At 46.6% G+C, this 13,472-nt stretch overlaps 1 protein-coding gene across 3 annotated transcripts; it reads left to right on the top strand.

Annotated features, from left to right (window-relative positions):
• Nucleotides 1-1,920: 1,920 nt before the first annotated feature.
• dmtn (dematin actin binding protein) lies at nucleotides 1,921-13,079 on the top strand. Of its 3 annotated transcripts, none has more exons than XM_041058327.1 (16): nucleotides 1,921-2,142; nucleotides 4,463-4,492; nucleotides 4,918-4,998; nucleotides 5,097-5,240; nucleotides 5,755-5,799; nucleotides 6,511-6,619; nucleotides 7,023-7,067; nucleotides 7,150-7,284; nucleotides 8,505-8,599; nucleotides 8,720-8,825; nucleotides 8,921-8,976; nucleotides 9,240-9,285; nucleotides 10,362-10,369; nucleotides 10,645-10,710; nucleotides 10,958-11,038; nucleotides 11,176-13,079. In XM_041058327.1, exons 2-16 carry the CDS (start codon nucleotides 4,484-4,486, stop codon nucleotides 11,287-11,289), a joined length of 1,140 nt encoding a protein of 379 aa, XP_040914261.1. In that variant the 5' UTR covers nucleotides 1,921-2,142; nucleotides 4,463-4,483; the 3' UTR covers nucleotides 11,290-13,079. The 3 variants fall into 3 exon arrangements, 2 of the variants coding, with proteins under 2 accessions (XP_040914261.1, XP_040914259.1); XM_041058325.1 differs by lacking the exon at nucleotides 1,921-2,142 and adding an exon at nucleotides 3,824-3,940; XR_005895439.1 differs by lacking the exons at nucleotides 1,921-2,142; nucleotides 10,362-10,369 and adding an exon at nucleotides 3,824-3,940.
• The last annotated feature ends 393 nt before the right edge of the window (nucleotides 13,080-13,472 follow it).

The raw sequence follows: 13,472 nt of genomic DNA on the forward strand, positions 1-13,472 counted from the left end.
ACATAACAAAAACATGGAGTTAGACCTCTGAGCATGTATTCCACAGTACAGTAACACCTATCCACAGATGGTGCAACACGATGATACTCCTGTCGCAGCAGTTTCTGTAGCTCCACAGCAACATACAGTCCACAACACACACCTGTGAAAGACACTTCGTTTTAGACGCTGTTGTTCTTAAATCTGTCACACATGCAACTTCCTTTGACTTTTTACTTTACCTTTTCCCATCGACTGCAAACACTGTGCAACAAACTGCGAAAGTCAGCTGAAGCCTCATCCACAGTGCGACTGGCTCTTTATTTTGTGTCTCATCAAACCAAACCTCAACATATGTTACATGTTCTCACACATTCCCCACAATAATTTCACATTATTGCTTCCTATAAGTATTATTTATCTATCTCCATGATAGTCAGAGTCAGACGTGTGTGTTTTGGTTTGGAAAAATCACGTGATTGATGACGTATGAACCACTTACTGCTTCATTCGGTAAAGAAACCCTGTCATTGGCTTAGTTGTTTTGCAACAATGTAGCGTGGGTTCGATTCCCGTCAGAGCTGCGTGTTATTTAGCACATGAATTAGACATTTGGAATGAGATCACATTTACCATCTGGGGACTGAACAGCCAGTATTCAACATCTTTTAAGCTGTGAACTATTTAGACTTGTTTTATGATCGCTTACGATTCATAACACAAAATATCAGGCCAAGTATATCGCTGCTTCCTACAACAATCACACGTATCAAATAATATAGCCTATGTATTTAATATATATATATATTTAATGTTTGTATTGTGTCAGCTTGAAACCATACAAACATGTAGTGTAGTTGAACAGGAATGTGCATGGCGAATCAAATCCCAAACAATTCATGAACCAACAAATGACACATCTTTATTGCACTTCATTTTATTGACCACTAGAGGTCCTACTGGAGCAAACTGTCACTGAAGCCTCAGGTGATGAACCGTTTGTTTCAGGTGTCGAAGCACAGGGAACCATCAGGGAACCATCTTGGCTTTTTTAACTCTTCGACCTCAACTTTGACCCTCTGGTGACGTCATGTATTTAAAGGGCCAGTGTCAGACTGAAAAGCGACTTTCTAACATTTTCATTTTATTGGTCAAATTTCGTCTCATAAATGTCTTTTTTGTTTGTCTGTCTGTCTGTTTGTTAAATCTCTAAATGAAGCGCCACGCGCTCAGAGCTGATGATGTTTACAGTCATACTGTGATAAAACGAAACTGTTCTTACTGTGGAAACAGTAAGAACAGTGACAAACAACAACGACAAACAATAAATTCACACGTTCCTTATTTAAATACCAGATTCTGACTCTGTGTGTTGGTCTCGTACAGTATTTAGAAAACAAATGTATTAAATCTGTTGTAAAATGGAAACAATGATTTAAATAATCTGCGGTTAACTCTGCCACCTCGTGGCCAAAATTATGAATCTCACCTTTTACCGTTTCTTCTCATTTCTCTCTCCTTTGGACAAAAAAAAGTTTCTTTTCCTTCGTTTACAGTTGCAGTGAAATCGATACCGTGCAGATGTTACAGTGATCAGTTCTTTCACCTCTGACTCGCGCTGCTGTCGTTATTTCTTTGCAGATGTGTGATGAATGATGAGCCTGCAGCTGTGAATGAAGATGAAACAACATAAAATGAGATGAGAGGTTATTTAAACAGGTGCAGGTGAACAGGTAAAGGTGTGAGTTAAAAAGCTGAGCAGTGGCACTGACTCAGAGCCCCGTCCCCCCGCCCCCGGCGCAGGGCGGGTTTCAGCTGCAGGACACTGATCATATGTCTTGGACGGAGACATTATGCGATGTCCTAACACAGCGGTGATTGTCCCCCTCCTCAGACACGACCCGCTGGAAAACAGCCTCCTCCTCCTCCTCCTCCCGCTGAGGTCACAGCACCCTCCTGTCCGGGCTTTAGAAGCAGGCTGCGACCACATCACAGAACACCTCCTCCTCCTCTTCCTCTTCCTCCACCCTCCACCTCTACCCTTCCTCCTCCTCCCTCCGTCCTCCTCTTCACAGGCGAGGAGCGTCAGCGTCGGAGTCCTGGATGCGTTCAGCCGGATCTTAGCCCGCCCGCACACCGTGATTTATCCCGCGCTGTTCGGAGGTAAGAGCAGATTCTTCTCCGCTGAATAAAGGTTCGGAATTTAACGGTATATCCGGTCGTGGTCGTTGTAACGCGGGATTTCTGGGCCGTGTTTTTATCGTGTGGCCGCAGACGCACTTGTCTCCTCATCCTCCCTGCAGGCCGCATGAAGAGCAGCCGCGCTGAGATGCTGCTTTCACGTCGAAGGACCGTTTCAGACCTGATCTCTATCCTGTGTTTGATAACAGCACAATCATGTGTTTATCAGAGGCCTGTGTCCCCCCGGGACAGATCCCGAGGACAGATCCTGAGGACAGACCCCTTCTGCCTCTGCTCCTGTCAGTGTTGTAGTTTTACAGTTTTAGAGAGATTTCTGATCTGATCCAGCAGCTTCAGATTATTATTATTATTATTATTATTATTGTTATTTTCATTATCAAACCGTTTTCTTGGTTATTGATTCGTCCATAAAATCATAAAACAGACACGTGACGTCTTTAAACTGCACGTTCAGTTTACTGTGAAATGAAGCTGCAGCTGAGCTGGTTCATCAGCTGATCATTAAATCCACAGACACGCAGGAAACATTCACTCTGAAGCAGCTGAAAACCTGCTGCTTCTGCTCCCACATGATTTTCTCTCAGCTCGGACTCGTCTCTGTTTTTTAGATTTTAGATTGAATTAATAATCATAATCATAAAGTAATCAGAGACAATAAGGACAATAATCTGTTGTTGTTGTGACATTTTCAGAAAAACCTCCTGAATGACTCTGTACATTTACTCCATCACTTGTAAAGTGTGTGTGCGTGTGTGTGTGTGTGTCAGGACTAATGGACCACACACACACACACACACACACACACGCTGGGCTGGGCTCTCTGGCAGTTAAAAGCTCTCAGTGATAAGACTATCGGACACAGAGCACTCAGGCAGATGATGGATCAGTCCGTCCTCAGAGACTCGACAACAGGCAGGAGGAAAGTAACTAAGTATATTTACTCAAGTACTATACTCAAATACAGTACTGAGCTACTTGTACTTTCATATGCAGCTAAACCAGACCTGAACCAGAACCAGTTTCCTGATCCTGGACAGCAGGTGGATGCTGAGCTGAGAGATCAGATCATTCTGTTGTATCAGTGCAACAATGATAAGAGACAGACAAACCTGTGACGTGTCCTAAAGGGACGAAGCTTCCTCACTGTCAGGTGGAGTTTCTCAGCTTTGGACAGGTCAGGTTATCTGTGACTTCCTGTTTCCTGTCTTCATGCTGAGCTGGTTCGTATATACTGAGGACTTTCACCTGTAGCACTGTGATATTTCTGAGTGGACCTGAACGTGACTTCCACCTCTGGTGACAGAGGAAAACATCTGTCTGTGCTTCACACGCCATGAAAGCTGCTTCGTCAGCTCGGATCAGGTTCAGCTGAGGACGACGGGCGGCGGAAACATCCTCTCTCTGATCCAGTGTCAGTTTTTCTGATGTTGACCTGGCAACGTCTGATGATTAGAAATGGATGAAGGAGGGAGGAAGGCGAAGCTCTGCCGCCTGTGTTCTGTTGATCCTCTGGAGGGAGGAGTGTAACCACAGCAGTAGCTGCTGAGGGCCGGCTGGGCGTTGGCCTGTCTGGGCAGGCTGATAAACAGGAGGGGGGGGGGGGGGGGGTGAAGGGCGAGATGAAGATGGAATGGAGGAGGAAGAAGAGGGAGGGTGGAGCAGATGAAAGAGAAGTCACGACGTGGGGGAGTCACAGGAAACGGGGATGTTTCAGCAGAGGACTTCCTTAGCAGAGGGTCTCATGTTGTTTAGGCACAAGGTGTGTTTCCTGCCCCCCATCCCCCGTCCCCCCCATCCCCTGTCCCCTGCCCCAGTCCCCGGAGGAGGCTCTGATAACAGCCAGGCCTAAATCTGATTCTCAGTGTTGTTTTACACACAGTCTCCTTGTCCCCATCATCCCCGTCCCCCTGAGGGACAAACAGTATCTGTGCTGGAAAAGGTCTGAAACAGGATCATTGGTCCTGAGGAACAACTTTCTTCCAGCTGTGACTTCACTCACTCAAATTCACCTGATCTGTGTAGAAACACCCACAGGTGCAAAGTAACTACGTACATTTACTCAAGTTCTGCACTTAAGAACAGTTTAGAGGTTTTTGTACTTTAGATTTTAACGTATCAGCTGTTTGCTGAAACAGAAACTGCTGACTCAGGTCAGAGATGGAAAACGTCCACTGAGACACAACATGACAACAAAAAGACGTGAAACGAGATGAATAACGGCCACCACACAGACACACTCATTCAGAAATCCCTTCACTGATTCTTATTTCTCTCCAAACAGGAAGAACGTTTCTCTCCAGTCATGCACAAGGTAACGACTCATCCCACTGACAGAACATATGTCCAGAAACTGTCCAACAGGTGCAGGAGACACCACGGCTCTTTGTCCAGTGACGGCTGAGAATTAAGTCCAGAGAATCAGGATCTGTCAGACGATTGGACACAAGACTGTCCGAGTTCATCACCTCCAACTCGCTCATGTTAAAATGCTAAAGTTAATAAAAGGCTGAAGCTGAATTTAACGTGTAGGATTCAAAGCTCAGTGCTCTGAGGTGTTAGCTTCTTATTCTAGGATAAAACCTTTAAATGAGCTGTGAACCTTGTTTCCTTTCCTTTCCTCTCGTTTCCTTTCCTTTCCTTTCCTCTTGTTTCCTTTCCTTTCGTTTCCTTTCCTTTCCTCTCCTTTCCTTCCCATGAAGTGACTTCACCTCCTGAATCTTTCTGTCCGTCTCACAGGTGGAGGGACGGGTGACCCCGGTCAACCTGCCGTCTTCCAGGGGCCCGAGTGCCCCGGGCTCTCCTGCCACAGGCATCGTGGTAAAGCATACCTGCTCTAACACACCTGGATATTCAGTCTTTACACACATGTACACACACACACACACACACTGAGCCGTGATGTGTGTGGCTTTCAGGCCCGAGTGAACGACCAGGTCGTGGGCTACAGAGACCTGGCGGCTCTGCCCAGAGATAAAGCCATCCTGCAGGTGGAGAGACCAGACCTGATGACCTACCAACCACACCTGAGCTTCTCCCCGCTCGACCCGCCACGCAGAGAGGTATGCTAACAACACAGGTTCAGCTAACTCCGCTCACTGCACACAGTGCAGTAACGACACTGAGCAGAATCAAGTTAAGACCAGAATCAGCTTCCAATTTAGTTTCTCTGTAACTTTAAATGTTCCAGATAATATCTGAATAAATCAGGTCAGAGGCAGCTCAGGCTCAGGCTCAGGCTGAGACTCAGGCTCAGGCTCAGGCTGAGACTCAGGCTCAGGCTCAGGCTCAGGCTCAGGCTGAGACTTAGGCTGAGACTCAGGCTCAGGCTGAGACTCAGGCTCAGGATCAGGCTCAGGCTCAGGCTGAGACTTAGGCTCAGGTTCAGGCTCAGTCTCACTGCGACTGACTTTCCACTTCTCGTTCCCTGAGTTTCTTCCAGAGGCAGGAGGTGATATCTGCAGCTTCTCTGCCCAGAAACTTTAAACTCTTTTCTCCGGAGCGGTTGATGTGTGTGATGATTTCCTGATTTCCTCGTGTGTCATTGATCTTTCCTTGTGTGTCTGTGATCTGCAGCGATCTCTCTCTCCTCCCTCCACATCTCCGACCAGGTCTCCTGAGGTAAGACTCACAACGAACTGCTTCACAAAGATGTAAATTAACTGATCAGGTTCTTTAACTCACCTGTCGTGTCGCACATACAACAGGTAGGTTTCATTCCCTCAGTCGTCACACGTCCATCATCATCGTGGACGGATGGCTGCAGCCTCACGTCCACAGCACAGTTCATGTGGGACAAAATAAAACATCTGTTCAGTGGACAGAGACAGAGACACAGAGACACATAGAGACACAGAGAGCAACGCGAGCTACCGTAGAGAATGAAATCAGTCTTTTAATTCAAAGCCCAGTGTTCAGAAAGCACTTTGTAAATAAAGTTTCATCCAGATGAACCCTCGGTGACCCCTGTAAAACCCCAGACTTTGTGTTTGTCTTCATGTCTGACTGCTGCGTTTCAGTCTCTGCTTTGTCTCCTCTCAGTCAGAAATGTGACATTTAATGCCTGAAACTCTGAGAACACACAGTGTCTCTGTCGAGATGTTGGACACTCACTGACACGTTCATGGGTCAGGGACATAGTCCAGTCCTCTGTCTCTGAACCTGTGGAGTCAGATCACCAACACTCCCAAGATCCAGCCTCAGGCTCAGCGTTAAACTGAGCGACTCACTGCTCCACCTGCAGGTGAACAGAGGTGAAAGGTCACCTGGACGTGACCTGGACCTTAACGTGTGGACAGACTCAGTCTCATCTCGTGTGTTTTCATCGTCCAGGTGAAGGGACGCAGAGCGGAGAGTGAGAGCGGCTCACCTGGAGGATCCACACTGCAGCTGAACGCCGGACGCAAGATCAGCACCAGCCTGCAGCATTTCCACAGACCAGGTAACACACACAGCTAATTATAATATAATATAATATAATATAATAATTTTGATGGAACACTTCAGACTCCACAGTGTTTTGAAGTATAATGAAATTTATTTGTCAGTGCCGTTTTATCTTTGCTAGAAATTTTGTCACTGGTCATTTTCACATTTGAAATTTCTATTAAGCTGCATTTAGTCCAGTTTCTATTTAACTCTATATTATTATTATTATGTTTTACTGATTTTTTTTGTTTCACTTCTTCTGTCTTATCATCATCTTATCAGTTGCCTGTGAATCAGTTTGAGCTGCATTAACATGAAATATAAAGTTTGATTGGTTGATTGATTGGTTGATTGGTTGATTGATTGATTGATTGATTGATTGGTAATCAGTTAAATCTTTACTAAACTTTTTTCAGATAATGGAACCAACATCTACAGGAAACCTCCCATCTACAAACAGGGTGAGCTCTTACCCATGTTGCTCGCTGTGGTCCATGTTTCCTGCTCCGTCCTCACCGAGGTCACTTCCTGTCCTCTCTGCAGATGTGAACAAACATCTGGAAGGCAGCGGAGTCATTCAGTCAGCAAAGTTTCCTGCAGCTCAGCCTCCAGATCCCAGCCAGCCCTCCAAGATAGAGACAGAGTACTGGCCCTGCCCCCCCTCACTGGCTGCCATGGGTAACACACACAGACACAGACACACACATACAGACACACACACACACACACAGACACACAGACACACAGACACACACACACATACAGACACACAGACACACAGACACACACACACACACACAGACACACACACACATACAGACACACAGACACACAGACACACACACACACACACACACACAGACACACACAGACACACACACACATACAGACACACACACACACACACAGACACACAGACACACAGACACACACACACATACAGACACACAGACACACAGACACACACACACACACACAGACACACACACACATACAGACACACAGACACACACACACACACACACACACACACACACAGACACAGACACACACATACAGACACACACACACACACACAGACACACAGACACACAGACACACACAGACACACACACACATACAGACACACACACACACAGACACACACACACACAGACACACACAGACACACACACAGACACACACAGACACAGACACACAGACACACACACACATACAGACACACACACACACACACACACACACACACAGACACACAGACACACACACACATACAGACACACACACACACACACACACACACAGACACACAGACACACACACACATACAGACACACAGACACACAGACACACACACACACACACACACACAGACACACACAGACACACACACACATACAGACACACACACACACAGACACACACAGACACACACACACACAGACACACACAGACACACACACAGACACACACAGACACACACACACACACACAGACACACACACACACACAGACACACACACACACACAGACACACAGACACACACAGACACACACACACATACAGACACACACAGACACACACACACACACACACACACAGACACACAGACACACACAGACACACACACACATACAGACACACACACACACAGACACACACAGACACACACACACACAGACACACACAGACACACACACAGACACACACACACACACACACACACACAGACACACACACACACACACACACACAGACAGACACACAGAAACACACAGACACACACACACACACACACACACACACACAGACACACACAGACACACACACACATACAGACACACACACAGACACACACACACAGACACACGCTGACGTTGAGGCTGAACTCTTCTAGAGATTGAGTGGAGGAAGAAGAAGCTGCAGGAGGAAGATGAGTTTGAGGACCTGACAGAAGAAGCTCAGACGCTGCAGGAGCAGGAGCTGGAGAAGGTTTGTGACTCGCTGAGTCATCGCTCACCAGCTCCGACTCATTAACCACATCATTCAGACTCAGCACCCACAGTGACTGACACTGAGCCTCCTGTGTTTGTGCCTGTGTGGTGAATCCAGATCAAGTCCAACCTGGGCCGTCTGATCCTGAAGGAGGAGAAAGAGAAAGCCGTTCACTTTCGGAGGAAGACGCAGTCCCTGCCTGACAGGACACACATGCACAGCAGTGAGACCGTCTGCGGCTTTTTGTCCTTTTAGCTCTGAGGCTCAGAAAGACTCTGTTCTGAAGCAGCTTTCTGTTTCTGCTGGTTTCACCTGCAGGTTTGTCAGCGAGTGCATCAAAGTCTCCTTCACGCTCCGGCTCAGGTTTGACCAGAGTGAGTGTCTGTCAACATAAGACCAGAGCACTGAGAGGACAGTTTTAATGTCTTATTATTTTATTACCTAGATGTCACACGTTCATCGTTACATGATCTGAGGATTAAAATTGAATTATTGAAAAGAAAAACAAAGGTTTTTTAGAGAGAATTATCCTGATATAAATCACACAGTTCAAAGTGAATGAGACGACCTGTGCTTGGCGAGCAGTGCCCTTTGCCCGGTGTGTGTGTGACACGTGTGGAATGCTTTGTGTTTGCAGATGCAGTCTGCAGAGTTTTCCTCAGACGGAGACAAAGGACGCTCAGGTAGGACTCTGCCCTGATGGGCTCCGTAACAATACAGCCGCAGCCAATGAAGCACCAGAGCTGTGCCTGTAGCTGAAATGCATGTAGATGCATGTTCACACACACACACACACACACACACACACCAAACCCATTTAACATGCTTCACACCATGTGACCATATGAATACTCACTGAGTTCAGTTCCATTACTGGTGCAGGTGAAGTGACTTTAGCTCGTGGGACGGACTCACGTGTCTGAGGACCAGCTAACGTCCTGCTTCTTATCTGAAATCGTTTCTGTTCATCGTCAGTGACAGGTGTGAGCTGCTCAGGTGGACATCACTCTCCTGTCTGTGTGCAGGACAGAGCAGGAGTCAGGACGTAGTTAGCCTAGCTTAGCATAAAGAGTGGAAGCAGGGAAACAGCTAGCTTAGCTCTGAACTCACATACAGTCTCTAAAAAGGCTCAGTGATCCTGCTGAAGTTTAAGGTCCAGAATCACAGGTTCATCCCAGACAGCTTCACTGAGTCTGACAGGACACTCAGAGACACAGAGACTCAGAGACACAGAAACACAGCGACTCAGCAACTCAGAGACACGGAAACACAGCGACTCAGAGACTCAGCGACTCAGAGACACAGAGACACAGAGACTCAGTGACTCAGAGACACAGACACTCAGTGACTCAGAGACACGGAAACACAGCAACTCAGAGACACAGAGACACAGCGACTCAGAGACTCAGAGACACAGAGACACAGAGACTCAGTGACTCAGAGACACAGAGACTCAGTGACTCAGAGACACAGAGACACAGAGACACAGCGACGCAGAGACTCAGAGACACAGAGACACAGAGACTCAGTGACTCAGAGACACAGAGACACAGAGACTCAGTGACTCAGAGACACAGACACTCAGTGACTCAGAGACACGGAAACACAGCAACTCAGAGACACAGAGACACAGAGACACAGCGACGCAGAGACTCAGAGACACAGAGACGTTAGCGTTCTCCAGAGTTACAGTTGTGTGTTGATGTCCCTTCCCTGTACTGGACCTCACTCTCTGCCTTCCTGTCCTCATGTTTTGCAGCGGCTCAGGTAAGCATGTTGTCTCCTCAGACTCTGTGTGTGTAGCATGTGCATGAGCAGTAGCATCAGCTGTGATTAACCTGCCGTCTTCACTGCAGCTGAACAGCTGCACGTCTGCACGAGCTCGTCCTGCTCGTCCTGATCCGTGTGAACACGTGTGTGTGCACTTCTGTCGCTGCCTGCTTGGTGTGGCTGTGTTTACCTGGTTTTACAGAAGCATTGTGAGTGTGAAACAGTGTGTGTGTGTGTGTGTGTGTAATGGTTGTGTGTTTGTTTTCATGTAGAACGGAGAATCTCGGAGGGAGAGGATGGACAGAGGAAACTCTCTGCCGAGTATCCTGGAGCAGAAGGTGACACACACGCACACACACACTGCACACACACACTGCACAGATCTGAACCAGGTGGAAAATAAAATTCTCTTCTTTCTCTCCACAGTTAAAAAAACTTAGATTTAGATTTGATGAGATTTTAAAAAAAAAAAGAGGAAATGAGAAAATCAAAATTCTCACTGATTCCTTCGTGCTTCTGGCGCCGTGGTTTGTGATGATCCCTGATGTTAAACTGTGCTGAAGATCTGTCCTCTCTGCTGCTCAGGTCTATCCCTATGAAGCGCTAGTTGTGACCCACAGAGGGCGCTGTAAGCTGCCGCCGGGAGTCGACCGCACTCGCCTGGAGGTGTGTCTGAGGAGCAGAGCTGATGGATGTTTTCATGTCAGAAAACACGCCGTCATCATTTCTGCTTCCTTCCTTCTTCCTCTCAGTCCTTTGGTTGGACGTTGGATAAAAACTGATTCTTCTTCTTCTCCCGTCAGAGGCACCTGACTCCGGAGGAGTTCCAGCAGGTGTTCGGGATGCCGATGGCCGAGTTCGACCGCCTCTCTCTGTGGAGACGAAATGAACTGAAGAAGAAAGCCTCACTTTTCTAACAGGAAGTGACCTCGTTCCCAACAAATACTTGATGAGAGGAGGAGGAAGAGGAGAAAACCCAGGCCACAACATCAGATATCAGTCACCAAACACACAGAGCCAATCATCACGTCAGGCCACGCACACACAGCCATCTAACCAACCAATCACATCCCTGGATACGAGCCGGCCCCTGAGGATCAGACTGAGGGCTGATCCTGATTAACCCTTTACTCAGACTAACCCCGACTGATGCACTGACGCTCAGACATATTATCACCTGTGCTGCACTTATAATCACCACTGCTTGCAAATCATCCTGGTTATCGTGTCCACGCATCCCAAACATCATCATCATCATCATCATCATCATCATCATCATCATCTTCATCATCATCATCGTCATCTTCATCATCATCATTATCATCAACATCTTAATCTTCATCATCATCATCATCAACATCTTCATCTTCATCATCCTCGTTGCTTTTTGTTTCTCACAGCTGAACCTGCAGAGGTCTGGATCAGGTGAAGTTAGCGAGTTAGCAGCCATCACCGGCTCTAACTCAGGCCTTCTGGTTTCATGAAGCTGGTTCAGTTTCTAAACCTGTCAGAAGCAACTACTGACCAATCAGATGACTGGAAAATGAGGTCATCGTTTCTACAGGATCCTGACAGGGACATAATTTATAGTAAATTCAAAAGTGATAAAGAACAAGGCCAACCGTTTTAGAACAGCAGCTTCTACACTTCTGGACATGCTTTCATTCTGTTGTTTTCATGTTGTTTTCACGTTGTTCTGTCAGACTGGCGCCTGATCATGTGCAGATCAGCAGCAGCTCTCACATCGTAGCTCATTGGTCAGACAAACTTTCCACCATCTTTGTGATGATGAACTGCTGCTGGCTCGCTCTCTCACACCGCCCCCCCACTGGTCATGAGCTGAATTGCATCGAGCATAAACGCATCATCAGCTTCTAAGAACGAGCAGAACCAACGCTGAGGAACACAGAACCTGCGATGAAGCCACGATGTGCGTGAGGCCGTAGCTAAGAGCAGGTTTATCGTGGCTGTTCCTGACCCTGACGTACGGAGTCCCGGCAGGGCCATAAACAGTGGTGTGCTTTACACATCTGTCTGTGGAGACGATGCTTCACTGAGCTCACGGGAAAAAAGAAGAATGTAAAGTTAAAAACTGTAAAATTGAATTTGGAACAGAATGTGTGTTTGCATCCTCGTGTTTCTGCAGCTTCTTGTTCTGTGTGATTTCACTGTGCTGTGAATCACCTGCTGCTGCCTGAAGAACTTTGTTGTTTCCATCTTATCTCAACTGGACCAGTTAAAAACCAGCTTCATGAGACCAGTTAACAGGATCCCTGAGGCAAAGCCGGGAACCTGAACAGAGACAGACTCTGTTAAACCTTCGTCAGCTGATGAACGAGGAGCTGATGTCACATATTCAACATGTAACAGATCAGATCTATTTATTATGTGAAGCTGTTAATTTATTTGATGATTGTGTTGTTTGAGTCGTTTTAGTTATTTCTGCTGTACAGTGGGTTTGATTTAACGAGCGCCCTCTGATGACTTCACCCCTCGCTTTAACGCGCCGCCAACATTTTCCCGCTATTTTTATCCCGCCATTTTAAAGGAGTAGTTCGTACTAACCAACTCTGTAGCATCTATATTGGATCGTGTCTTGAGCTAGGACGCGTCTCGGTGTCCGTCCATCATGCTTTCTCCAGGTAACACCTCCATCACCATCCAGGCCTCTTTGTTTCTGTTGTACGATGTAAAGGAGTCAAATAAATGAGAGAAAAATCTGAAACTTCGGGTGATTTTTTTTGTCTCACAGGTTAAAACGTGACCTTCATCATTCAGCAGCTACTGTTTCTAAATGACAGTTCAACCAAACTACACAGAAAAACGAATTATCTTCATGTTGTAATAGAAATATTTCCTGTAAACAATCTGCTGCGGATTATCAGGATTAACTGGGAATCAGAAACCAGAAAGATCAATCAATCAATCAATACGTCTTTAATATTACCAATGGATCAATGACTGTGTATGAATGTTAATAGGTTAACAGGTAAAACCATTCACAACTACACAAACATCCACGCAGCCAAAAGTTATTCACACATCTGCAGGTGCACAGGTGTAAATAGTACTTTAGTCTCTGATTTCCACCCCTCCACCT

This window comes from Toxotes jaculatrix, chromosome 16 (genome assembly GCF_017976425.1).
Source record: "Toxotes jaculatrix isolate fToxJac2 chromosome 16, fToxJac2.pri, whole genome shotgun sequence".
NCBI lineage: Eukaryota > Metazoa > Chordata > Actinopteri > Toxotidae > Toxotes > Toxotes jaculatrix.